This window comes from Diceros bicornis, chromosome 31 (genome assembly GCF_020826845.1).
Source record: "Diceros bicornis minor isolate mBicDic1 chromosome 31, mDicBic1.mat.cur, whole genome shotgun sequence".
NCBI classification, from domain to species: domain Eukaryota; kingdom Metazoa; phylum Chordata; class Mammalia; order Perissodactyla; family Rhinocerotidae; genus Diceros; species Diceros bicornis.
In genome coordinates, this window is record NC_080770.1 from 23,010,086 (window position 1) to 23,037,483 (window position 27,398).

Below are 27,398 nucleotides of genomic sequence, written 5' to 3' on the forward strand. Positions count from 1 at the left end.
GGGAAAGAGCAAGAGGACTTGACCTGGTCTTTTTGGGGCGGGGAGGGCTTCGGAACTGACACATGAAGGTCCTGGCTCCCAGGACCCCCTGCCCCACCCTGCTATGGGCCTGGCTTACATCTCTTCTCCTCTCTAGAGGCCCGGATGGACCAGAGGTCCCAATCCCTGAGGACACACTCTGCCCCAGGCTCTGAGCTCCCTGCTGGGACTGACCTCCTGGTACTTTGATTTCTTGAGCAGCCTGAACCTTCATTAACTGTTCTCCTATCTCCCCTAAGACATCCCTGCTCCTTATAGGAGTAGACTCCCGAGATAATCAATCTCTGTCATTCTGGCCTGTCATTTGTTTTCTAAGGCTAGAGAAGTCCTTGAAATGCCTCATGGGCCAATCCTCCTTCTCCATCCCTTTCAGGAGTCTCCTCTATAAGCGTTCACCAGGTGGTGGTCCCACATTTGCCTTCCCTTTTCCTATGATAGGGAGCTCACTGCCTCCTGGGGCAGCTTCTTCCATTTCAGAAGGAATTTGGACTTAAGAATTGACCGAAATAAGTCCCCCTGAAATTCCTGCTAGTAGAGTCCTAGTTCTTTCCACTTCTGGACGCGCTGAGGCTGAGTCCGGCTCTTTTCCTTAGCCATCTCTTGGACATAAAGGAAGCCCCCATCTGGTCTGCTCACTGAGTCTGAGCACCAGACTACTCTTGTCAGTATCTGCTATTGAAACTGAGGATGAAGGAGTTAAAATTTCCCTGGATTAGGGTGAAACTGTGCCATGTACCCACAAGGTTAACATGGGAAACAAAATAACCAAAGTTTCTGAGCTTGCCTTGCAGAACAGCAGGAGGATGGCTGATAAGAGAGGAACTTACTGACAGCGCCCCCCCACCCCCCCAGCCTGACTAAGCATCTCGCAGGAGCGTTGAGAAGCTAAAATGACCGAGTGTAAACTTTAGAGTCACAGACTAAAAATCCACCGCATGCAACACGTAGGACAGTTGCGCCTACGCGGAAGACTGTTAGAATTTCAGCCTCCAAGGCCACATGCTCTCCTTCCCCTACCTAAAACCCTAAATAAAAACCCTTGCTTATGGCTTTGCGGGGAGTTCCGGATTACAGCGTTAGCTATCCGTTCTCCTTGCTCAGTGCTTTGCAATACGATTCCTACTTTCTTCCACTACACCCAGTGTAAGAGATTGGCTTGCTGCGTGATGGGTGAGCAAACTCACTTCAGGTTCCATAACACTATTAAAAAGAAATAGAGCCATACACTAGTTCAAGGCAGTAAAAACGGATTTTATTCAGTACTATTGCAATAAAGGAACAAGAATTCAGTATAGAACAGAACTCAATTCCGAATACAGCAAAGACAGCTGGGGATTTATCGCCAACGAGCAGAGTAAGGGGGTCAATAGATGAAAAATTACTAAGAGGAGACATCAGAGGAGGGAGATTCTTGTTAAACTAGCCTAACAGTATTCTTGCTAAAGGCAGGCCAAGGATTTATATATCAAAGGTGGGGGATGAGGAACTTGATCGGATATCAAGGGAGAGGGGGTCTCGATAAACTGACTTAACAGGATTTTTGCTAAAACTAGGCTAGGCAGGCTGAGGACAGGGCCCAATGACCAGGGCTAGTGGAAAAGAGGGCTCAGAGGAGCCTGTCTAAGGTTTGGTCAGGGAGAGATTGCCACCACCCATCACCGGCCCAGGCTGGAGACTTTCTATAACATATTCCTATTTGTTGGGATCTCCAAATGTAGGTCCCAGAACAGGACCCACCTGTCCCGGGTGTGGTGGGACCAGCACAGACAGGACAGCTCCTTCCTCATCTGGGCTTCTTGACTTCTATCAGGCAACTCTGATAAGTGTGAATTTGGGGTCAGTAGCCCAAGTGCTGACACTGACTTACTGGACAACCTTGGGCAAGTCACTTAACCTCTCTGATCCCCCATCCTTATCTAACACTGAGACTGATAATTCAATCTGTCCACAGGGCAGGGCTGTTGAGGGGATGGAGTAAATGCTGCTACCCACGGGGGTGCTTTGTCAGCCTAAGCGAGCAGCTGCAAATGAAATGCCTTCAACCGCATTCCACAAAAAACACCGGACAGATTTTCACCAAGTTTAGCGGGTATCTGTGATGGTTTGACTTAAAATATAAGCTACGTGGCTTACATGAAGTTCATTTTAGGGGGGCCCTGGGCGTCACCTCAGAGTGATAAGCAGAGATGCTCCAGGGCAGAGGACACAGGTACGAGTCTCACATGATCCAAAGTGATCTGCCCTTCTCAATGAGATGAAAAGAAACCATCACAGACGTGAGTCATAATATTTTCAATTGTATCGGCTGATTGTCACTTGAGTTCTTCCCACGTGGGCAGTTCTGGGGTGCCTGCTGTGAAGTTAGTGGCAGCAGAGATTTCTATCTTTAAAACTGGTTAACGATTCTCTCCAGGAACCCTGGGTGGCCAGCTTGTACTTATAATAAATATTAATTATAAAAATGCAGTCTGAGGTGTCATGCCCTTTTTTTGGCCCTTTGCACACGACTGGCGTATGTAGTTTACGGTTTACGGGAGGCTGAGCCATTGTGCGAATCCCATGATTCCTAACGGGGGGCCACATTCGGAGGTTGAATCATTGCTTCCAAAGCGCCCTTTCAGTTACCCGCGAGATTAACACTACATTTCCCACGGGCCCTCGCGGCTCCCGTTGTTTCTCCCACCCCTTCCGGTTTTACATCCAGGCCCCGCCCCGCTGCGCGCGCCGGCCTGTAACGCATCCACCTCTGGCGCCCGGCATACCCAGGACGAGGGCGGGAACGTTTCAGGAGCCGCGGGGGCGGGGCCTGTGGCCCGAGCTTCGTCTTTGAAATCGGAGAAGCAGATTCGCTGTGACAAGGCGGCAGGAGTTAATTCGGTCAGGAGTCAGGGTTTGGAGAAAGAGGTCTGCCATTAGTCAGGAACAGGCATTAAGAAAGACAGTATTAATCTCCTATCACGGCTTCTGCCCAGTTCTATCTTCGGTCTTCTCCTCCAGGAAATGAATCTGCTGTCGAAACTCTAGAGCCCAGTGACTTGGCAGGAGAAGATGGCGACCGTGTGGGATGAGGCTGAGGTCCGAGCTGGGAGAGTAGGGGGTCCTAGGGTCGGGACCAGCGGGGAGACGCCCTTGGCGGGAGGGGAGGAGGGGGCTGGGGGTCAAAGTCTGGCCTGGTCCTGGGGACGGGGCTGCTTGGGATGTGGGTAAGGGTCCCGACTCCTTCATTCTGGCTTTATCGGCGGGGCAGCCGAGGCTGTGAGTGGGCTCGGAGAACGCGAGATGCCTGCCCTGAGTTTTTTTTTTTTTTTTAAACAGCAAGATGGCATCGGGGAGGAGGTGCTCAAGATGTCCACAGAAGAGATTATCCAGCGCACACGGTTGCTGGACAGTGAGATCAAGGTGGGCAGTGGAGCCCCCTCAGGGCAGGCCCTGGCGATCCCCGCGGCCTCTCACGTCGTTCTCGACCTCCCCAGGGGAGGCATGGGGACTGCAGTTTCCTCCTCGAACCAGGAAAAGAGAAAAGAAAACTCAGCCTTAAAAAGGACCAGAAAAGGGACAGGGTGGTGGGAGACCCGGTCTGAGAGGGGGAATCATCAATGCCATGTTTAACTATTCCTTTTGAGAATCCTTCTTTTAGGAAATCCCCATCTTACAGATGGGGAAACTGAGGCTCAGAGAGTTTTTTTTTTTTTTTTTTTTACTGTGGGGGAGTACCCAGCCCTTAAGAGGCAGAACCTAAAAGGTACATTTGCTTCACTCAAAATCCCGCTCTTTTTCCTCTGCTACAACTGCTTCACCAGGAGGTTCCCAGACTGGCCTCCTGTCTTGACCTCTGCTGGACGTGGTCACAGTCAGGCTCAGCCTTCAGAGAGCCATAGAGCTGAGTGAACCCACGCAGGAGGGTCCCCCGGGGCAGCCTGGACCTGACTGGCCCCAGGAGAAGCTGAGCCCAGGCTGAGTAGTTACTTCCACTCGCCCTCCCCCCAGATCATGAAGAGTGAAGTGCTGCGGGTCACCCACGAGCTCCAGGCCATGAAGGACAAGATCAAAGAGAACAGTGAGAAAATCAAAGTGAACAAGACCCTGCCGTACCTTGTCTCCAACGTCATCGAGGTGTGTGTGTACGTGGAGGGGAAGAGTGGGGTCGGCAGGGCTTGGAGGCAGCCTCCGCTGGGGCCATTGGGGAAAGAGTGGGTGGAAGCTTTGAGGCCCAAGTTGCGTGTGAGAGCTACACCTCCTAGGGCTCCCTCTCTAGTGTGCATTTCCAGGGGGATATGCAGGGCCTGAAAAAGGCCGCAGAAGCCTCAGATGCCTCCTTTTCTAGTGGTTGTTCTTCCTCAGGAGTGGATGATTTCTGTGCAGAGAAGCAACACCTAAACAGATTTTATCAGTCTCCTGGCTTGTCAACCGCACCTTTGCTGGGCTGAGGGCTAGTCAGAGGAGTGAGGCAGGAATGGCTAGGGCTCACCTTCTCCTAGGGCCCCTGCGAGTGTTGGGACTGTCTTGGCCCAGGAAGCGCTGGGCTCTGGGGAGTTCAGGGGGCTGAGCAGGGCTTCTCGACCTGAGCTTTTTCCCTTCCCAGCTTCTGGATGTTGATCCCAACGACCAAGAGGAGGATGGTGCCAATATTGACCTGGACTCCCAGAGGAAGGGCAAGTGTGCAGTGATCAAAACCTCTACACGCCAGGTGAGGCGGCTCAGGTGATAGAAGAGCTGAAGAGGGTGAGGGGTAGATAGGGGACAGGACTGGCGAGCCTTCCTGGGGGCAGTAACTGAGGCTGCACCTGGAATCTTTCCCACAGACATACTTCCTGCCTGTGATTGGCTTGGTGGATGCTGAAAAGCTGAAGCCAGGAGACTTGGTGGTGAGTGGTGTCCCTGGGCCCAGGCAGGGCTTTGCCAGTGAGGTTTCTCCCACTGACTAGCTGAGCCCCTGCCCCACACCCAGGTCACTGTTGGCCCTGAATCTCGGCAGAGCAGCCCGGAGAGTCTGATCCTGTCGACCTGCTCTTTGATTCTTGCGTTGCCCAGTCCTATATTTGTCCTTTCACTGTACAGACACCCGTCACCCAGCCAGTTAGGTAGGCCTTGAGCTGGGACAAATCTGAAGGCTTCGTGCTGTGTCCCCAGGGTGTGAACAAAGACTCCTATCTGATCCTGGAGACCCTGCCCACAGAGTACGACTCGCGGGTGAAGGCCATGGAGGTGGACGAGAGGCCCACAGAGCAATACAGTGACATCGGGGGCCTGGACAAACAGATTCAGGAGGTGAGGGAGGCACGGCAGCCACCAGCAGCCTCGGCAGCCTTTTGTGTTTCTCTCCTTCACTGACCAGAGCTCTTCTCCCAGTGTGCCTCTTATCCTCATAGCATCCTAGGGCGGCAAGGAGGGTGCCATGAAACAGTTTAGGAGACTGAGATCCAGAGAGATTGAGTGACTCGCCCAGAGTCACAGAAGGTTAGGGCCAGAGCCAGGACTGGAACTCAGGCTCCTGGTTCTTCGCCCAGTGTCTTTCTAGCATATCTTGCTGTTCCTGGAGAGACCGTATAGCTAGTCTTGGTGGGAGAGAGCGTTCTGTGTCCTCTTTATGTGGGGGAAGGAGAGGGCACTGTCCCTGAATTAGAGTAGGAAGGTTGGAGATAGGGGTTGAAGCCATTAAAAGTTGGCTTATGGCCTAGTGGTTAAGTTCAGTGTGCTCTGCTTCAGCAGCCTGGGTTTGGTTCCCAGGTGCAGACCTACACCACTTGTTGGTGGCCATGCAGTATGCGGTGACCCACGTACAAAATAGAGAAAGATTGCACAGATGTTAGCTCAGGGCAAATCTTTCTCAAGCAAAAAGAGAAGGATTGGTAACAGATGTTAGGTCAGGGCAGATCTTCCTCAGCAAAAAAAAAAAAGCAAGATGGAAAGACCTTAGAAAGTCAAATAAAATTATTTTTAAAAAAGTTGGGCTGTAGGAACCCTCAGGGCTTCACTCTCCTCACCCAGGATTTCTTCCTGGCAGCTGGTGGAGGCCATTGTCCTGCCAATGAACCACAAGGAGAAGTTTGAGAACTTGGGGATCCAGCCTCCAAAGGGGGTGCTGATGTATGGGCCCCCGGGGACAGGGAAGACCCTGCTGGCTCGGGCCTGTGCTGCACAGACCAAGGTGAGTGCTGTGGGAGGGACGAGGAGGAAGTGGGTGGGAGCTGAGCTCTACGGGCTCAAAGGGTCTCTGGAGGCCTCTGGTGGTGCCTTTGGCCTGACTGTTACCGTTCCCCCACCCCAGGCCACCTTCCTGAAGCTGGCTGGCCCCCAGCTGGTGCAGATGTTCATTGGGGATGGTGCCAAGCTGGTCCGGGACGCCTTTGCCCTGGCCAAGGAGAAAGCTCCGTCCATCATCTTCATTGATGAGCTGGATGCCATTGGCACCAAGCGGTAAGGGGGTGCTTGGTACCACCAAGGGCATTGTTCTCAATTCCAACTCTCCCACCCTGTCCCCTCCTCCCCCCGGACAGTGGCAGCTCTACTCTTGTGGTTCTACTTCTTAAATTCTCTTCAAACTAGCCTCCCTGCTTCTCTTCTTTTTCCGTGACCATCCATTCTCCTCACAGGTGCCAGCACGTTCCTTTCAAAACAGAAACCTGGTCACTTCGCTCACATGCACCTACAGTCCCTCACACAAACCGATCCTACTTAAGACCCTTCCTGGGCCTTCCCGTTGCTCCTTGGGATAAATGCTGGGCTTGCCATGGCCTGCAAGGCCCTCTGTGTGGCTGCCTCTGCTCCCCTCCAGCCTCATCCCGTCCCTGCCCCTGCCTCCCCCTCCCTCTGGATTCCCTCCACAGTGTCCCCTCGGTTTGCAGGCCCACTCTGGCTCTGTGGTGGCAGAGATTTTGCACCTGCTGTTCCCTCTCCGGAATGTGCTATTTGTTTTCTCCTGTTCTCCATTGGTTGGTTGCCCAGCTGATGTGTTTTCAGCCTGCAGATCTCAGCCTGAGGGACACCTCCTCAGGGAGGCCTGCCTGGGCTCCCCCTTATGCACTGAGTCTGGGCCGGATCCCTGTGTTCTAAGCTTTAGCTCAGGTTGTAATGGCATGTTCATCGGGGCATAGCCCAGGCAGTGGCTGGTTTTGTTGTTTTATCCTCAGCCCGGCACCTGATCCCACGAGCCTGTCTGGTCTCTGACACCTTTTCTGTGCCTGTCTCTGGGCCGGGGGCCACAAGTTGAGCAAGACTTTTCCCACCCTGGTCGGGTTGGGTTGGGTTGGGCTTCCAGTGGTTGGAGGAGGGGAGGGCTCTGCCCGAGCCATGGCTTTATCAGTGTCCTGGCCTCCTGTCTGCCGCAGCTTTGACAGTGAGAAGGCCGGGGACCGGGAGGTGCAGAGGACGATGCTGGAGCTCCTGAACCAGCTGGATGGGTTCCAGCCCAACACCCAAGTCAAGGTGGGTGTTGTCGTTGCTTTATAGATGCTGGACATGGGGCTTAGAGGTCAGGACCTTCTCGGTCACCTAGTTCCTGCAGCTAGAATTAGAATTGGGGTCTGTCTAGAACATCCGTTGCTGTTTCACCTGGACTGTGGGCTGCCTCCCTGCCTGTCTTGGCCGTGACTGGCCTGTCTGTGCACCCGTCCTCCTCAGTTCAAGGTGCTGCCTCTCCCCTTGCTCAGGTAATTGCAGCCACTAACAGGGTGGACATCCTGGACCCCGCCCTGCTCCGCTCAGGCCGCCTGGACCGCAAGATCGAGTTCCCGATGCCTAACGAGGAGGCCCGGGCCAGAATCATGCAGATCCACTCCCGAAAGATGAACGTCAGGTGAGCGAGGACACAGCAAGGCACTGAGACCCGAAGGGGCAGCAGCAGAGCGGTCTCCGTCTCTTCTCTCTGTGCTGGGCTTCCCCAGGTCTCCGCCCACCTCTCTTCACCTCCCGTTCACACACACTATTCCAAACGCCAGCCTCCATTTCTCCCCAGGTGCCTGAGATAGAATCTTGCTGGGGCCCAGGCTCTAATTCTGGGTGCTCTCCTCCTTGGAATCCACCCCCACTCCTCCCCCATGATTGGAAGGCACACAGCCCAGAGGCCCCCAGTTTCCTGGCCTCCCCCACTTCAGCAGATCAGCACAGTCCAACATGACCCAGGGAAATCCAGCTGGAGGCCAGATGGACCTGGGGTCGGATCTGTGTGACCTTCAGCAGGTGGCGCAACCTCTCTAAGCCTGAATTTTCTTATCTGGGCCGTGGGGCTGATGGCACTGACCTCATGGGGTTGTGGCAACATCAGGCACAGTGCTTGCAAATGAGACAGGACGTGGCAGCAGCAGTGCTGTGCTGATGGACGGCTTGCGCTGCTCAGGAGAGGGGAGAGGGCCATCTTTATGTCCACGACCTCCTGCTCCCCTGCGTCAGGCTGAATCAGTCCCTGGAGTCTCAGGTGCAGCTTTCTAGAAGGCTGGAGCTCAGGAGACACTAGAACTAACCTGGTCTAACCTGCTCTGCCCTATGTCCTTTCCTCTCCCCATCTTGTACCGAGAAGAGAACGAGGCACAGTGGGGAGGGGACTTACCTATGGTCACAGGGTGAGTTGCCCTCGCTGCTTGATGGGGGACTGTGGGAGGACACCTGCTCCTCCCACCCCCTCCCCATAAGTAGCTGAGCCCTGTGATGTCCGTCCTCCCCTAGTCCTGATGTGAACTATGAGGAGCTGGCCCGCTGTACGGATGACTTCAATGGGGCCCAGTGCAAGGCCGTGTGTGTGGAGGCGGTGAGTGGCAGGGTGAGGTGGGTGGGTGCTTCGTGTCTTCTTGCCTCCCTTCCCTGGACAGGACAGGGGTGGTTGTCTGGTATAGACTGCTGGGGGGAAGAGGCTGAGAAGGCTGAGGCCTCAGGAGCCGGGCCAGGGTGCAGAGAGGCACCCTCGAGCCTGCCTGTCCTGGTGCAGGGCATGATCGCACTGCGCAGGGGCGCCACGGAGCTCACCCACGAGGACTACATGGAGGGCATCCTGGAGGTGCAGGCCAAGAAGAAAGCCAACCTGCAGTACTACGCCTAGGGGGTCGCCCGCCACGCCTGCTCCCTGGACTCTGGCTGGTTAAACTTCATAATAAAGATGGTTTCGGGTCCCTGCCACCTGTCTGTCTCACCCCTGGGCTCTGGGTGGAAGAGTGGGGCATATGCAGGAGGCCCCTTCCCCAGGTGCGGCTGCCTGGAAACCCAGGACAGCCGTGGGCCTCGAACCAGTTGTCAGGGTGAGGCCCTCGGGGAGGGGTGGGCGCGTGCTGCAGCTGTCGCCTGGGGTCCTCTGGCCTCCCTCACGTGTCCCTCCAGCCCCTCTCCCCTCCCTGCCCCACCTCTGAGCATTAGAGGTTGTGGCGCTGCGGCTCTAGCGTGAAGGGCCTGGACAGGTCAGCCTTTCTCTCCTTTCTGCATGTCGGTGCTCTGGCCCTCGGCCTTGCCTCCTCGTAAAGCCAGGCCCTGGGTCTTTGCTCCTTAGGACTCCTCCCTTGTTTCCTGGCCCCCTGACCTCCTGTTTCTCCACATGTCCCCGTGAGCTCTTTTGGCCCATTTTCTCTGGCTGAAAAATGAACGTTGAGCAAGATCCACTCTGAGAGCCCTTCCAGGCCTAACCTTTGGCTATGCTGTGTTCTCCCCCACCCCCCATTCTGCCGTCAGCCCCACTCCCTGTCGGGCCCTAGATCCTGTCACAGTTTCTGTGAGGATCTCGCTGGTCCTTCTGTCTCCCAGCCTTCCTGGTTGTGGTTCACTTAGTGTGGTTTACCATTCATCGAGGGCTTACTCTGGGCCGTGTGCACTATGCGCCTTGTGCCTAGTTTTATCTCGTCATCTCAATAACCACCAGTAGGGGAGCCTCACTTTATAGATGCATTTAAATAGCTGGGCCAAGATTGCACAGTCTTAGGTGGCATCGCTGGGATTCAAACCCAGGGCTGAGAAGAAAGCCTGTCTGCTTTCCCCTGTGCTGCTGTACCCCTGAATGGCCTTTCAAGGAAACAGCCCTTCAGAACTCTCTTTCAGCTCTCACTTGCCCTCTGGCAAAAGCCCCTACATCCTTTTTCCTCAGTCCCAAAGCCCCTATACCCTGTTTTTCCCTAGTCCCCTCCCTCAAGGAGGCCTGTTGGGAGGGCTCAGCTCTGTCCCATCTCTGAGTCTCTCCCCTCTAGTCCATCACCTCCGGGCTGGCCTTCCAAGGTGCACCCCCATTGCGCTCTCCTTGGTGTTCCTATTGACTTCCCACCCCCTACCCGAGGAGCCCCAGCACAGCCTCTGAAGTGTGCTGGTTCTGTCCCCTGCCCTGGGCTCAGCTGCCCCCACTCCTGCATTCCCTAGTCCCTCTTCTAACCAGTTGGGGCATTCACCTGGCCGTGGCAAGTGAACCTGTAGGCACTACTTTCACCCCCACCTTGGCTCCTCATCCCTAAATGGGGTCCCACTGCCTCCCTCAGAGGGCTGAGTGCCACGATTGCATGTGTGTCTGCCACCCAGCAGGGGTTTGGCACACCTAGGAGCCCCAGTGCCTGCTGAGGTCAGGGTGGGGGCTGGCGAGACAGCCCTGGGTTCCCTCCTTAGTTCTTTCAGGCCTGGACCCACCAGGTCCTGGGTATGTCACAAACAGGTGAAGCGGATCCCTTTTTGCTGATAAGATACTGAGAGCCAAGCATCTCAGCTGAGGATGCAGCCCATTTGGGCTTCACAGCCTGTGTACCAGACTCTGACGTGGCGCAGACATGCTGCTCTCAGCCAAGAGGCTACTGAAAGTTGTCCTGGTTGGCTTGGAGAGGAGAGACTAGGACTCCACTTCCCTAATAGCACTTAGGACTTTTTCTTAATAGCACTGCGGGGAAGTAGTGCCCCCCGGTGCCTGATGCTGTCTTTACATCCAGCACATTCAGAGGAGGTGAGGCTGTGGGGTGTAGAATAAGGATCCTGTATTTCTTTTCTTTCTTGTTAATGAAAACTAATTTCATTGAGGCCAAACTGGGAGATGACTTTGGGGATGGAGCTCCCTTCCTTGGTTAAACTACTCAGGGGCAGGCTGGGACAAAGCTCGTGGGTCTATAAGATGAGGACCCAGCCCTTGGTGTGACATGGGCTACAGCAGCATAGTGCCAGGCTTGCTTGACGGGGGTAGAAAGCTAAAAACAAAACACGCCAGGGAAACGTGAAATGCGGCACCCTGTTCTGAGACGCACCACAAGGGTAACGGTTCAGAGACGAGCACGAAGCAGAAGGGCTGGGGAGAGGTGGGGTGGGGGTGCCTGTGGAGACTGCAGGGCGGCCAGCGGGAGCTGGGCCTGCACAGCAGCCAGCCTGGCTGGGGCACGGGGCCCAGGAAAGCCCTGCTGGACCCTGGCCTCTGGTGTGCCGAACAGAGCCAGCCGGTTTGTGTATAATATTTATTTGCATCTCATCTATAGAACAGGTATTTACAGATACAAACGGAACCACAGCAAAACTGCTGTAAAACCATTCAGACCCCCTTGATGGCCACTTCCCAGGGCCGAGCAGCAGGGCTGGAGTCTGGCCATGCAGTGGGCCAGCTGAGTACCTGGGCGTCAGCCAAGGGAAATAGCTGGGGATTATGGCTTCAGCATTCTCCCAGAGCACATTCCTGAGCGCTGACAACGTGGAGCCCGCGCCACCCCCACTGCACCCCCACCCGCAGTGGGACAGGAAAAGGGGAGGGGAGGCAGCCATGGCTGACTCTCTTCCCACCCCCAGAGCATCTGCCCGGACCCTGTGCTGGCGTGAGCATCCCTGAGCTGGACTGGGAGGCCTCTCTGGCCCGGGGCTGCGTGCTGCCCTGCAGGCTGCTGTTTGGCAGCTGGAGGTGGCGAGAGCTGCTGGCTCTGCCAGGGAGCATTCACTGGGGGAACGGGAGCTGGCCCAGGGCAGGCAGCCGTGAGGAAAAGGTCTTAGGAAGCATCTCCCAGCTCCACGCTGGGAGGGACAGGACTGTCAGTGCTGAGTGGGGCTGGGGGCTATGAGCACCTGCCTCTCCTTTCTTTGGCCTTAGAGCTGGTGAAGGAAGGGCCAGCACAATGAACGTGGCAGAGAGAAGACGCCCCAGCCTCTGCCCCTGGCTGCCCAGGGCTGGGCGCGTGAGCAGAGGGGTTAACTCCCTCAGGCCAGGGACCCATGAGGCCCCAGCAGGAGACAGCTTCGGGGCTTCCTGCAGCCCTGAGCTCCTTCAGCTGCTCTCACTCCTCTTGGGGTCCCAGTGGGGAGAGCCTCTGCTTGGGACCGGTGCTGCTGTTCCTCACTGCTCACTCCGGGAAGTGCAAGATGACAGAGTGGCAAGGAGAGGACCACAGCATGGCTGCGGGAGGCGCGGGCATTAGGTCCTGGGCCCAGCGCACGAGGGATCACAGTGTCGGTCTCGCACACACCTCTGGTCACACATGCACATACATACACACACACGCACATCATCCTCTGGTCGGAGGCTCGCTCTCACGGGCATTCGCCCTCTCTGCCTCACACACGGTCACAGAGTGAATCCGAGTCTCTTATTGCTGTGCGGGGGGTGGGGCATCAGGAACGGTTACTCAATGAAGACTGAGAACAGCACCATCACCACAATGCCCGTGCAGAGCAGAAGCACCTGCTGCAGGGAGTGCCTGTGGGGAGAGAGGGCCAGGGCTCAGCGGGTGGCACTGGCTGAGGGGAGGAGGCAGAAGCCGGATGCTCCTCCCCCTTGAGCCCCTAAGGGTTCTGTGTGTGGCAGGCCCGGGGGGGGGGGGGGTCACTCACCACGGGTCGTCTTCCTCTAGGAGGTCAGGCAGCACATTCACCAGGGCGATGTAGAGGAAACCGCCAGAGGTGAAGGGCAGGATCCAGGCCACGGTCTCCTCTATAGCGGGGAGAAGTCCTGACTGGCTGGGGGCCCAGGGGAGCCGTGTGGACTGCACCCCACCCCCCGCAGGGCAGACAAGGCAGAACCCGGCCTGGACACCAGGGCAGGGCAGCTGTGCCCTTTGGCTGTGGGCCCCTCTGCGGACCGCCACTGCCTCCACCACCCACCACGCCCGTACCTACTCCCTTGGGGGACTGCGTACAGATGGCGAAGCAGGCACCCAGCAGGCCCCCCAGTGCCGTCGAGAGCTGCAGCTTGGCTGCGCTCCATCGGTCAAAGCCGGCCCGGAGCAGGATGGCAAAGTCGCCCACCTGAGGGGAGGTCCAGTTGATCACTCTGGGCCCCAGTGGGGCTGGACCCCCTGAGCGGCTCAGGTGTGGACACCAATCCCCCTGCACCAGCCTTGCCGCTGGGCCCCCCAGCCCACATCCCCTTCGCTGGGACCCCAGTCCCGAGGAAGCTGGAGCACAGCTGAGAAGGTGGCTACAGCCTGGTGCTGGGCTCAGGCCTCTGAAGTGCAGCTCCCGAACCTGCCACTGGCGGGCAGTCCCATCCCAAAGCCCCCCAACAAGCGCCATGCCCACATTGCTGACCATGGAAACCCTCTGGCACTAACCTCATGGGGGATCTCGTGCAGGAGGATGGCCATGGTGGTCAGGAGCCCGATCTGCAGGGAGGGGAGTCTGGGGTCTGTGCCGAGGGCCAGGGCACCCACTGTCCACTCATTCTACCAATATTTACTCTGAGTGCTCTGGCTGGACACCATTTGGCTACTAGAAATACAGCAGCGGATAAAACAGACAGAGAACCTGCCTTCATGAAGCTAACAGTCTGGAGGGAAGAGGCAAGGATTGAATAAACACACAAAGAACTGTGTGACTACACACTGTGACAGCTGCTGTGGGGGAAAGGATGAACTGGGTGCCATGGGGCATGAGTAACGGGGGCCTAATTTAGATGAGGGATCAGCAAAGGCCTCTTTGAGGAAGTGCATTTAAGCTGAGGCCTGAAGGATGAGGAGCCAGTGGTTCAAAGAGTGGGAGGAAGAACATTCCAGGCAGATGAATAGTGTGAGGTGGAGGCCATGATGGGGGAAAGAGCTCAGCTAGACCACTGGGGCCAGAGTACAGCGGGGGAAGTGGGGAAGAAGCATCCAGAAGCAGCCAGGGGCTAAGCCTGGCATCCTGGCAGAGGCATGTGTACAGATGGCAAACTGTACACATGTTCCAACGAGGAGTGTTTGCAGCAAGGAGAACAGACCAGGGGCTTGGGGCAAAAGAAGGCTGCCTCCAGAAGAGCCACAGGGAGTGCTTGAGGCTGAGGTGAGGGTGTTGGTGATGGAGGGAGCGAGAAGTAGATAGACTGGGGACCTATTTTGGAGGTAGAGCCACTGGTCAACACGGGCACCATCAATCAGAACTGCCTGGGCCCCTCCCGCCCCAACCCCCACTCACCTTCTTGCTCACAAGGAAGCTGGCAGCCACAGCCAGCCCGTGAGTGAAGTTGTCTATGGTGTTGGCCAGCAGATTGAGATAGCCACTGACCTGGGTGAGGGGAGAGAAAGCCGGGCTGAGCCGGGCAGGCAGGCCTGAGCTGGGCTAGCCACTCGGGGTGGGGTGGCTACAGGAGGAGGGGACCCTGAGTGGGCCACTCACTCTGATGCTCCGGACCACGGCGCTCAGGCCAGGCTCTGCAGCCGGCTGGGCCAGACAGCGGCCTCCATTGAGCGTGGCGGCAGCAGCGGGGTCTTTGCTGGGGGCCTAGGGCCAGGAGAAGGAGAGGTGACATTAGATGCTCCTGACTTGGCCAGGGTAGACACAGAAGGGGAGCGGGAGATGGAGAAATGAGATGGGGAACACCCCTTGTATCTAGCTAGACTCTTCTGCTGCTCAGTCAGCCGAGTGCCCCCAAACTCAGCAGACCCTCTGCCTCCCACATGGCTGTCACTATCAGTCTATGAGAACAAGCCACAGCAGGAGGTGATGCTGTCACTCTCCAGAGCCTCCCAAACGAGTTGGCCCAGCCTCCCAGAGCTCCCAGGAAAGGGCCCAGAGACCTTCTTTTCAGGGCTCAACTCAGAACCTGGGCCTCCAGGCCCTGGGGTTTGGGCCCACCTGGCTGGTCCCCTCCTTCTCCTTGCTGTCTAGGAACATCTTCTCCAACGCCAGGAAGGTCAGGAAGCCGGCAATGACCCACAGCCCCAGTTGCTGTTGCTGCTGCAGGCTCTGCCCCTCACCACCTGTAGGGGGCAGCACTGACAGGCCAGGCCAAGCCAGGCCAGGAGAAGGGGGGACCTAGTCCACCGCAGTGTCAAGGGCACAGGGCCCGAACCGGTTGGTGAAACAGCCGGGCCCCAGAGACTCCCATGGGGCCAGGGCACTGGGACCAGGACAAGTCCCCTGTCAGATGCCCAGAACCCCTCTCCCATCATCCTGGCAGAGCCGGCTGGGCCTAGGCCGCCATGGGGCATGGGCACCATCCCCACCCCCCTCCCGCCCCAGCCTGCGGCCTCACTCACCAGGGCTGGCGCTGCACGTGTAGGCCCACGCCTCAGGCAGCAGGTGGAGAAACACATTGCCCAAGAGTCCTCCCAAGGCAAAGCTGAGCAGCTGCTTTAGGCGCCGGGCCCCAGCTACAAGGCAGAGATGCCAGGCCTGGAGGTGGACCCACCAAAGTCCCTGGCCTGACCTCTGCCCCACCAGACTGCAAGCCTCCAGAAGGCTGGATGGGCGGATGCCTCCCCTGGGTCCCCCGCTCCCAGGCCCAGCAGGGGCTGGGTGCTTGGCAGGAACACACCACGACCTGCTGGACAACTGCGGAGCCGCGACTGCTTCACGGTTAAGAGACTGGGCGTGGGAGCTGGACAGGTCCCAGCTTCCCAGCCCACCAGCTGGTGCCCCTGGGCAGATTACCTCTGGGACTAAGTTTCCCCAGCTGTACACCGGGGATAACTGTATCTATCTGATAGGGATCTCGAGGATATTAAATGACAGTACACACAGCAAGCAATCATTAAATGGGGATTTGTCTCTTCTCAGCAACTGTTACTCTCAGAAAAGTGGCAGAGATTCCGGGACTTGCACAGACTTGCAGCGTCGAGTTGGAAGTGCCCTCAGGGGGTTGTGCCCAAACCCTTGGTTTGATAAGAGAAACTGAGGCCCAGAGGGCAGTGGTAGCTTGGTGGCGGGGTGGGATTCCAGGAGAAGCTACTGTTTCCAGGCTGTGTGACTTCTGCTGGTCAAAGAACCTCTCTGTGCCTGTGCTTCTCCATTTTCAAAACGGAGCTAACACAGGCATATCTCGAGGATATTGCAGGTTCGGTTCCAGACCACCACAATAGGACAAATATCTCAATAAAGCGAGTCACACGGATGTTTTGGTTTCCCAGTGTGTATAAAAGTATATTTACACTATGCTGTAGTCTATTAAGTGTGCAATAGCATTAAGTCTAAAAAACAATGTACATACTTTAATTAAAATATACATTGTTGCTAATCATCATCTGAGGCTTCAGTGACTCAATCTTTTTGCTAGCGGAGGGTCTTGTAAAAAATGCAGTATCTGTGAAGGGCAATAAAGCGAGGTATGCCTGTAATCCAAGTCCTCCCTACGGTGACCTTGAAGGGACGCCATGAGAGGGGCTGAGCTGGTGCACAGGCACGACGGTGGGCCCCACGAGGGCTTGTTCACAGCTGCGGTGTCAGCCCTCAGCCCAGGGCCTGGCACGGCTGTGTTCTTAACCATCTGCTGAATGAACAGTTCCTGAGCCTGGCAGGCTGCAGAAATGCCTGCGGCACTCATTGCAAAGATTCCTGGGGCCCCGGGCCAGATCTACTACGTCATACTCTTGGGTGGGGGCGACAGGCACCTGCGTTTTTAGCAGCTCCCCATCTGATCTTGTATTTTTCATGACAACATGTCATCTGTGGATAGACAGTACCTGCGCGTGATACAAAAGGGGAGCCGAGGAAAAGCCTCTGTCCACACCTGCGTCCCCTCCAGATCCTCTCCCCAGACTCAGGCCTGCTCCAGCCTCTCGTGTAACCTGGGTGAGGCTGACTTGGGGCACTTGGTTCGAGAGCCCCTTTGCACTTGGAGCAAAGACTGAAGGGAGATACATTGCTTTGCTCACCACTGCATCCCGGTACCTAGCCCAGGAGCCACGAACAGGCTGCCTTTCCCCTGCACCAGGCTGTCTTCCAATGCTTACCTATATTAGTTCATTTACTCCTCACAATAATACCTGTGAGGTAGATACTATTATTATTCCCATTTTTAAGGCTGGGAGTCTGAGGCAGAGGGAAGTAACTTGCCAAATGCCCCCCAGATGGTAAGTGGCAGAGGCAAGACTTGAACCCAGGTAGCCTGGCATCTGTATTTCCAACCACTCTCTATACTGTTTCTTTCTTTTTTTGGTGACGCAGACTGGCCCTGAGCGAACATCTGTGCCAATCTTTCCTCTATTTTGTATGTGTGTTGCTGCCACAGCATGGATGCCAAGCGGTGTAGATCTGAACCTGCGAACCCCGGGCCGCCGCAGCGGAGCATGAGAACTTAACCACTACGCCACCAGGCTGGCCCCTCCATCCTGTTTCTTGGTGAACATTTGCTGACTTTTATTCTTTCAGGATAAACAAACGCATGAACAAATAAATGTGGCGCATCCTGGTCTCACAGGACCCAAGTGAGAAATTGTATTCCATCCCCACCCTCAGCCTCACACACACTGTGATCCCAGATGTGCGACCGAGCTCGCCCAGGAAGAGGGGGAGCATGTCTCCCGCACTGCTGGCTGCCCCTGGGCGCCAGAGGACGGTCACCCACCTTCTGAGTGCAGCGTGGTCCCCATCTCCAGGGGAATGACGAACAGTGGGAAGACCCCGCTGAGCCCCACCATGAGTGAGCCCAGGAGGGAGCAGATCCAAGTGTCCAGCCTCTCCTCGCTCAGCAGGGCCCCCCAGGACTCACTTTCCTTGTTATCCAGGCGACAGGCAGCTGCAGCCCCCCGATTCCGGAGGGCCTGCTGGGAACCCCCAGCCCCACCCAGAAGCTCCAGGGCAAGAGCAGTGAGGAAGAGGAGCCTTTGGCCCGCCATGCCACAACCAGGGCAGGGACATCCAGGCATACCACGTGCTGAAAAACACAAAAGCCACTTACGTGAGCTGCCATCCTTGGCCGCACACCTGCTTAGGAGACGTGGCATTCTATCCCTCCCCCCCACAACTGGCTATGTCGCCTGCCCCCCTGCTTGCCCTGTCCAGGGCCTCTGAGGATCTGAACAGTGGGTTCACACACCAAGGGCTCCGCTCCTCTACACCCCACTCCCAAGGACCACACATTGTTTCCTTGTGAGCCAGCCCAGACTGTGTGTCAGCACGTCCGCCTGAGGCTAAACTTTCCTTAATGACAGGATAAGCGCTGGCTGGGTTCCCCTAAGCCACCGGCAGGCCCTGCCCAGCTGGGTGTCTCTCTGGCTGCCAGGGGAGGCTTTGCTGCCGGGATGTGCCCGGTGAGGACACCCAGGGACTGAGGCCGGCACTGTCTAGCTTGATGGGGTGACATTAGGAGGTGAAGGTGGGGAAACCGAGCAGCAGAGCTAGGAAAGGACCCTCAGAGCTTCTTCCTAGGAAATGAGCCCAGGGTCCCTGGGGCATGGAGACAGACAGGAGGTGGGACTGAAGAGAAAGGATCCTTCCCTTAGGAGCTGCCTCACAGGCTCAGAGCCCCCGTTGACTTGGTGCCCTGCGCTTACAGCTGTTTGACTGAGGGCAAGTCCTCCAAGCCCCCTCTCTGAGCCTCAGTTTCCTCCTCTGTAGGATAAAGAACGTATTGCCTCCCCCACATGGTTGTGAAGATGAGATGAGCTTGCTAATGCAAGCGAACGTGCCTGGCAGGGAGGAGGCGCAGGGAATCCTCCTTCTGCTGGGGCGGCCTGGAGCACCAGGCAGTAGCGAGGTACTTGGCCAGCAGAGCACAGGACGTGGAAGTGAGTCAACCAAGAGAGTTCAATCTGGAAACTCAGGCGTGAGGCTGAAACGCGGTCTGCCCTGCCTCATGCTGGCTGTGACCTTGAGCCGGCGTCCCTGCCTCAGTGTCCTCATCTGCTGATGGAGGTGGCCGCGGGGGAAGGCAGCTGCCTCTGGCAGGGGAAAGGAAGCCCACGTCTAGGCTCTCAGGCCTTACTGGGAGACCCTGATGAAACCAGCTGGGCTCACTGGGGACGGAAGGCAGGACTGGGCCAGGCCGGGGCTGGAGGCCGCGGGGGTCACGGAGAGGGGAGGGTACCGCAGGTTTGGGAGATGGGAGGGGGGCCGAGAGAGTCAGAGGGGAGAGTCCAGAGTGAGCGAGCCGGAGAGGAGCGGCCGCGGAGGGGCGCCGAGGCAGAGACGGGGAGGGACGAGGGGGCGCCAGGAGAGAGGAGCCCAGGGAAGTGGAGCTCCGGGCTCCGGGCGACAGGCCCGGGTCCCCCGGGCGGGGATCGGGCCCGAGGGCCGGGCGGTCACTCACCGTGCGGCAGCGGCGGCGACGCTCCGGGCGGCCCCGGCCATCCAGCTGCGGCGCCGCGCCCCGCCCCGGCTCTGCCCCGCCCGGCCCGGCCGCCCGGCCCCCGGCCCGGAGCCGCCCCCGGCGCGCGGCCACGTCACAAGGGACCCGTCCGGAACCCGACGCGCCGCGCGCCGCGCGCTCGGGGGGAGCGGCGGTCGGCGCGCGCTTCCGCCTCCCGGCCGTGGGGGACCCGGGCGGTGGGCGCACTTCCGCTCGGGTCGGACTTGGGGCGGCGGGCAGGGCCGGCCGGAAGTGGGAGCCCGTCGGGCGCCGCGCTCAGCCGGGCTGGGCAGGGCGGAGGCGGCGGCCCCGCAGGGACCGCGAGCGGCTGGGTGGCTGGGCTTGCGGGTCTGGCCGCCGCTTCCCCTCTCCGGCTGCAGTCCCGCCCGCGGCCGTACGGGGGCGCGCTCGGCCGCCAGACAGCGCAGCCCTGGGCCGAGCTGGGCCAGGGTCCGGAGTGGGAGGGTGGCTGCGGCGCTCCTGCTCTGAGTCAGCCCGGCCTGGCTCCTCCATGAGCAAGGGAAAGGGGAAGTGCCTGCCGCAGGGAGGGGCCTAACCCCGGGAACCTCAGAAGAGGGAATTTTATTCTTACTCATCGAATTATTTTTATGCTTTGGTTTTTCACTGGGAACCTCAGGCCTTTGTCTCCAGGACTTGTAACCCTTTGGGGTCCAATGCATGGTTGACACTGCTGCTCAGAACTCCAAACCTGCGAGAGCAAGGGCTCTGTGCTTCCCTCGCCTGAGACTAGGGCAGGAAACAATAGCATTATTATTATACCTGCAGTTTACTGAACGCGTATTACGTGCCATTCACTCTACTTGCATTGTCTCACCGAATCCTGAGTCTGTCCCATTGAGGTGGGCACTGTTAGCCCAGGATCACGCAATGGCACAGATGGCAGAGCCAGGATTCAAACCTGGATGCCCCTGAACCCAGAGCATGTGATAGCACCTCTCTCTTATAGGGTCGTCGGAGTCTGGCTTCGCGTTTCCATTTTGCATCCTTCTCTGGGAATCAGCCAGAACCGTATGACATTCAGGAAGGGGCACATGTGCACTCACTTGGGCAGAGATTGTGAAGGAGTGGGGGTCTCCAAGCCTCTGACCCTCATCTGCCTCCATGTGGCTCCCTTCATTGTCCTGTGTTGCCCTCCAGTCCTGGGGCTTCTGAGGGCACACTCGGGTCTCGCATTCCGCACCCGGTGCCCTGTTCCATCTTGCACTCCAATGTCTGCCCTTCCTAGACCCCCAACTCCTTCCAGGTGGGATCACTTTCCTCTGAAAGCCCCATGTCTGCTTCACCCCACCAGGCCCATAGGTTTGCCAGGACGCCTTCCTGTGCCCCTCCATGGGTTCTGAAGTGGAAGCCGGGGTGGGTTTCTTTGCAAGGGGAGGAAGACATTCAGGGATGCTGCTCTGGGATCTCTAAGATTCGCCCCACTTCCGGCCCCCCACTCCCACCCCCACCCCTATATGCAAATCACTCCATCATATGCAAAGGACTTCACAATATACAAATGATTTCACAATAACACAGTCAGCATTCCCGCCTCTGGGGACAGAGGGCTGCTGGCCACCAGCAAGGAGGTGGGCAAGACCCAGCCAGAAATGCCACTTGCTGCCTTCTTACTGCCTTTTCCTCTCAGCTGGCCTAGAATTTTCACCATCAGACTCCCAAGTAGATTAAAGCAACAAGCGCCTTGGGGGTGGTGATGGGACTCTAGAAGATGACCATCAGCGGGAGGGCCAGGTGGAAGGACACGGTGGGTGGGTGGGTACCACACAAGGTACCATACCTGGCTGTTAAAAACAGTGAATTAGGGCCGGCCCCGTGACTTAGCGGTTAAGTGTGCGTGCTCTGCTACTGGCGGCCCAGGTTCGGATCCTGGGCGCGCGCAGATGCACCGCTTCTCCGGCCATGCTGAGGCTGCGTCCCACATACAGCAACTAGAAGGATGTGCAACTATGACATACAACTATCTACTGGGGCTTTGGGGGGAAAAAAAAGGAGGAGGATTGGCAATAGATGTTAGCTCAGAGCCGGTCTTCCTCAGCAAAAAGAGGAGGATTAGCATGGATGTTAGCTCAGGGCTGATCTTCCTCACAAAAAATAAAAAAGTAAAAAAGTAAAAAACAGTGAATTAGACAGGGCCGGCCTGGTGGTGTAGTGGTTGGGTTCATGTGCTCTGCTTTGGCGGCCTGGGGTTCGCAGGTTCAGATCCCTGGTGCAGACCTGCACGTTGCTTGTCAAGCCATGCTGTGGTGGGCGTCCCACATATAAAGTAGAGGAGGATGGGCACGGATGTTAGCCTAGGGCCGATCTTCCTCAGCAAAAAGAAGAGGATTGGCAACAGATGTTAGCTCAGGGCTCATCTTCCTCACCAAAACAAAAACAAAAAACCCCTCCCAGTGAATTAGATATGCCAGGGGTTTCCAGGTATAGAGTGAAAAAAGAGAGATGCAGAAATATTTATTTAATACGATCCACTATTTTAAAATAATGACAAAAAGGGACCTTGTATATGTACCTGTGATTATAGCTACTGGTATATATGTCTATGTATAATTGTGAAGAAATAAAAAATATAAAAGATCACACGTTAGGGTGATAACGTAGGATTCCATGGTGGGGGGAGGAAAAATATAAAAGAAAAATTTAAAAACACATTAAAACATATATATGATCACATTTATGCCATTATGTAAAAATTTATATATATACATATATATATATATATGATGGCTTCTAGCTTGATGGTTAAGACAACCAGATTGGGGCAAATTACTTAACACCCTATGCCTCAGTTTCCTCACCTGCAAAATGGATTACGGTATTGGACTGTTCTGAGGATTAAATGAATGAATATACACAAAGCACTTAGAACTATGCCTGGCACACGGGAAGTTCTACTTAAGGGTTAGGTATTATTATTATTTATTATGTGGACACATGGGTATAAAGAAAATGTTACAGCAATGAAAAGAACAGATAAAGACACGGGGTGGGGGCCACCCTCTCTCCTACCCTTGCTGAGCACAGATGAGTGTTTTCCAACACATTTATCAGTGGGTTTGGAGGCTGGGCAGATAGACTTCAGCAGGGCAGGCTTGGCCTGGCTTGTCTCTCAGCAGCTGGGAGGTGTCTGGGACTGGGGTCTGCAGACCCATTTCTCTGACTTCACTGGGGTTGCCCAGGGTCTGACTTTAACACTCTGTTCCTGGCTCTGGTAACTTTACTGGTGGCCTTTCTCGGCAACCAGGCCTCAGCTCTCTATTTCCAGAAGGTGGGACTGCCCCCTGGGCCTGCTGACCAAGCAGTGGCCGCGAGACCAGCATGGCCTGGCATTGCCGATGCTCTAACTCCCTTCCCCTCCTCCGGCAGGGCAGGGCTAGAGACTGTGGGCTGGGGGTGGATGGGCACTTCTGCTGTTTCCAGAGTGCCTTCTGGGAGAAAGTGGGCCTTCTTCTCAGGGCTTTCTGTGGGATCTGCAGGCAGGCAGCAATCTCTTGTAGAAAGGCATCTAAGGCTCAGGGTGGTGAGCAACTTGCACAAGGTCACAGCTGAAGACAGGCCCAGCCAGGTGCTCGCCGGGGGGCCCCTGCTCTTAGGCCTCAGGGGCCTCTCCAAACCAGACCTGCCCCTAACCCTCTCTTAAGTTGTTCTTCCCAGAGCAGCCTTAGCTCCCTCCAGAGTTTCTGGGTGCTTTCTCTCAGGACTCACTACTTTCTGTCTGGCCTCTCTGCCTTTACAACCCCCTTTGTAACCCTCACCCCACCCCTGGCAGGCCCGGCATGTTCTTCCCTTCCCACCATCTCTGTCAATTGAAATACGGGCCCGTTTACAAGGCCGCCTGGTCCCCGAAGCCTTCTGGATCTGTCCAGCCTGAAGGCCCTCAGTATTGTGTGTCTTTGAGACCCTTAGCTCTGTCCCCTATATACACACACAGGCCTCCCCACCCCCACGTCCCATGTGGGCTCCTGGAAAGAAAGACAAGCTCTTGCCTATACCCTGAATAAAAGTCTGTGCAAACGAATCTAGTGTCTCCCTTTCCCCCTTTCCTACCTTAGAAGCGCAAATTGGGGCGAAATCCTTGTGCGTTAGGCACTGTCATCTGAGCCTTTGCAGGGCCCTCTTTTATTTAATTTATATGTTTATTGATATATTTGCTTACTTGTTACCCCCCCCCATCCCATCTCCCTGCCTCCTTCTCCGGGGAAGCTGAATTTTGTGGTGATCAGTATTTTTCTTTCAATAAAGAGTTTTCTCATATACATATACACCTAGACAATATTCTGTTTGATCTGGCTTTTTTTTAAAATACGGGGGAAAAAAGCTGTTTTGAGGTTTTCTTTTACATTATTCAATGATTTTTACAATTGTTTTCATATAGGCCCTGCATAACAGTTAACAAGTTTATTTCTAGGTATTTTACATTTTTGTGGATATTTTGAATAGGATATTTCCCATTACATTTTGAAGCTATTAGTGCACAGGAAGGCCGATAATTTTTATGTATTCCTTTGATACCTGCTAAACAAACTATGTTTTCTTACCGCTTCTAATAATTTCTCAGTATTATTCTTGAGTCTTGAGTATACTTTTGCGTCTCTTTGGGTGGGTAATCATGTCATCTCCTAATAACAAAAGTATTAGAAGGAAGGAACCAACGTTGTTATTTGTAGAGATATGGTTTGGCTTGGTTTTGAACTTCACAGCAAGGGTATTTGTCTTCTGGGACTGGATTTTTCACTCAACAACATGGCACTAAGATTCACTCATGATATTGTGTGAAACTGGTTCATTTGCTTGCACTGCTGAATGATGGGCCACTGTTGTGAAGGGATCCACTGTAATTTATTTATTTACTCATTCTCTTGTCAGTGGGCATTAGGGTTATTTCCAGATTTTTGCTATTAAGAACAGTGCAGCTTTGAACGTTCTTGTTCACCTCTCTTGGAGCACGTGCCCAAGTTTCTCTTGATTTTAAGCCTAGAGGGGACGAGCTGTGCCTCATCTTTATAAGATAAGGCCAGATTGTGTCGCTCCGTCGCCGCCCCCCCACCCCCGCGGTTCTATCGAGTTGCACTCTGACTAGCAATGCGCTGGAGATTCCGTGGCTCCACCTCTTCTCCAACACTTGGTGCTGTCAGGCTTGTTAATTTTTGCCCTTCAAATGGTGTAAAATAGCATCGCATTGTGGTCTTTATTTGCATTTCCCTCATCACTAATAATCTCCGAGCATCCCTTAGGTGGTCATTGGACGAATGTGTTTCCTCTTCTGTAAAAGCGCCCGTTCATGTCTTTTATCTATTTTTCTGTTGGATTACTTGTTTTGTTTTGTTTTTCCTATGCATCTGCAAGCGTTCTTGATGTATTTTTCATGCTTATTCTCTGCCGGTTGTACCCGGCAGACGTCTCCCCGACTCTGTGGCTTGCTTTTCACTTTCTCTAAGGTGTCTGCACTTCTCTCTTCCCTTCCACACCTGTGCGAGGGACGCCCATCGGCGTTGCTAGTGTGTGTGCGTGTGCGCGTGTGTGGGGGGTCTCGTGTCTCTTAGAACCCTGTGTAGACCGACCCCAGGGCTCCTCCTGCTCCCTGGGACTTCAAGGGACCCGGGTCCTCTTCCCTCCCAGTCTCCCTCCTGAGATTTGGCCGCGGTGGCCCGGTTTGGGGAGCCCCTCTCTAGTTGGGGTGGGCATGCTGGGGCAGGGAGGGCCTCACTGCGACGGTGCCTCCACCGCCCCCCCCAGGAGTTATTTATCACTTCCGGCTCCTCACCTGGGGGGCCGGGCCCCTCTCTGCTCCGCTGGGCAGCAGCCTGCGGCAGCTCGGGCGCTCCCTGGGGGCGGGCGGCGGCGGGGGAGGGGCGCTCGGGCCGGCCCCTCCGGAGGCGGAGGCGGGGGCCAGGCCTGCGGCGGCGGGGGGCTGGGGTGGGCGGCGGAAACTGCCGGAGCAGATAAGGGCCGAGGTCGGTCCTGCGGTGAGACGGTGCGGGACGCTGCCTCCTCCCCCGGCCTCCGCCGAGCCCGCCCCCGCACCCTCTGTCCCGGGGACCCCCTCCCCCCAACCCGGGGCTGGGCGTCCTGGGTAGAGACCCCAGGGAGCAGTGGGGGATGGGGCTCCAGCCTGCTCCTTCAGTTCCAAACCTCGATTAGCTGGAAAATGGGGGTGGGAGCCTCCACTTACGCCACAAGACTGTTGGGAATGGAACAAGTGCAGGCTGGTGGCAGCCCTCTGAATTTGCGCCTCTTGTAAAGGATGGGTTTACAATGACCTCCTCTCATTGCGCCGGCTGTACCCATCTACCTGTCCAGGCTTCATCCCCATTGTATGGATGGGAAAGTGGGGGGTCTTGCCTAAAGTCACAGAGCCAGCAAGCACCAAAGCAAGTGGGGAGATGGATGGAACTCTTTCCACTGCCCCCAAACTAGGGACAGGGGACAGAGCTAGGTTTTGTGGAGCCTGATGTTGTTATAATTTGGGGGCCTTCTTTAAGAAAAAGATTACAAAATCACAAATACAAATCCGCTGAGGCGTCTCCCAGGATCTTGGAAGGGGCCCAAGCAAGTGAGAAGTTCAAGTCCAGCTTCTCAGTTTCCTGGCCCCATCCCACAGGTTCGCTGGAAGGACTTACACCCCTCTTACAGAAGAAGGTCAGACACCTACGTGGTTCCAGGGTAAGGTGGCCCAAGACAATATGGCAGGGGAACTGCCTGGAAGAGGTCCCACTGCAGCTGGTGTTAACCCCTTGCATGCCCAGGCAGCTGTCTGCAAGCCCAACCCAAGAGCGAGGACAATCAGGCATTTGGGGACCACACCACAGTTGGGCAGGGCCAGTCCCTCCAGTCCCATCCAGTCATGGTTCAGCTTGCTGCTCAGGGCCTCTGACCCTGTGGGCTGGCTGGGGTAGGGGACAATTCCTGGGAGAAAATGAAGAGGGACCTCTTTGGGGCAAGTGTTAAGTGCCTCTGACTTAGAGTCACAAGGGCCTGTGTTCAAGCTCCTGCAAGGCTGTGGGACCTTGGGAAGACTCCTTCGCCTCAGTTTCTTCATCTGTAAAACGGGAGTAATCATAGTACCTACTCATCAGAGCTGTTATGAGGCTTAAATGAGATCATGCGTGGAGAAGTCTGAGCCTTTGGCTCTTAGAAACAAATTTCCCTTCTGTGAACTCTCCAGGCCAGGAGAGGCATTTTTCTCTCCTTAAAAGGCTTAAGTCACTTCCCCAGGGGGTGGTCTCTCAGCTGCAGAGCTGAAATTTAAACCTGTGAATGTCTGGCACCAACGCCCTGGTTCTAACCACCAGAGAACGCTGCCCCACTGGCCTGTGTCCCCGGGGAGTTAAGTGCCACAGCTAGGTATGCATGGCCAGGGCAGGGAGCAAAGGGGAGCTTTCGATTCAGGAAACTGCTCACCTTCTGGATTATATGACCTGTCTGCTCTCATGGGCACCTGCGGCTGGAAGTTGCCAACTCTGACATCCTACAACCTGGACCAGGAGAAGCAGGAGACTGTGGTGATGGGGACAGAGCAGGGGAGCCGGGAAGAGGCAGGACCACGGGCCTGGGTAGCAGTGACCCCCCCAAAGGCTCGAAGTCTTTTTCTAAATGAAGAGGTGCTGCTTTGCCTCGTGGTTTGCATAGAATTTCCACTGGGTTGGCAGCCAGGAGAACTAAGTTCACGTCTCAGAGCTGCCCTTTCTAGCCAACTGACCTTGCACCAGTCACTCCTCCCCTCTGGGCCTCAGTTTCCTCCTCTGTGAAATGGGGATACGAATATCGGCGGCTGCAAGGATTACAAGATGTTGTGTCTGTAAAGTGGCTGGTGTGTGAATGCCAGCAGTTGTTCAGTGTGGCTGTCTGAGGGTGGAAGGGGTGTCTTGTGAGGGCAGGAGGCGTGCGAGCACAAGTGAGGAGTCGTGCCAGGGAAGCAGTTAAGCCCTCCAGGGTCTCTGTC

General features: G+C 56.0%; 2 protein-coding genes across 2 annotated transcripts; one reads left to right on the top strand and one right to left on the bottom strand.

Annotated features, from left to right (window-relative positions):
• Window positions 1-2,899: 2,899 nt before the first annotated feature.
• PSMC3 (proteasome 26S subunit, ATPase 3) lies at window positions 2,900-9,145 on the top strand. The gene is made up of 12 exons (XM_058526975.1): window positions 2,900-3,114; window positions 3,355-3,438; window positions 4,027-4,152; window positions 4,622-4,726; window positions 4,842-4,904; window positions 5,170-5,307; window positions 6,044-6,187; window positions 6,308-6,456; window positions 7,368-7,464; window positions 7,689-7,834; window positions 8,701-8,782; window positions 8,960-9,145. The coding sequence occupies exons 1-12, from the start codon at window positions 3,088-3,090 to the stop codon at window positions 9,068-9,070; spliced, it is 1,272 nt and encodes a 423-aa protein (XP_058382958.1). The 5' UTR covers window positions 2,900-3,087; the 3' UTR covers window positions 9,071-9,145.
• A 2,236-nt stretch (window positions 9,146-11,381) lies between these two features.
• On the bottom strand, window positions 11,382-19,467 carry SLC39A13 (solute carrier family 39 member 13). Its single transcript, XM_058526976.1, is given in 10 exon segments — window positions 11,382-12,656; window positions 12,790-13,052; window positions 13,054-13,203; window positions 13,509-13,559; window positions 14,347-14,436; window positions 14,548-14,652; window positions 15,007-15,131; window positions 15,411-15,524; window positions 17,717-18,025; window positions 19,400-19,467. Coding segments are annotated over 9 exon segments (1,275 nt in total). The 5' UTR covers window positions 18,018-18,025; window positions 19,400-19,467; the 3' UTR covers window positions 11,382-12,580.
• Between the last annotated feature and the right edge of the window lie 7,931 nt (window positions 19,468-27,398).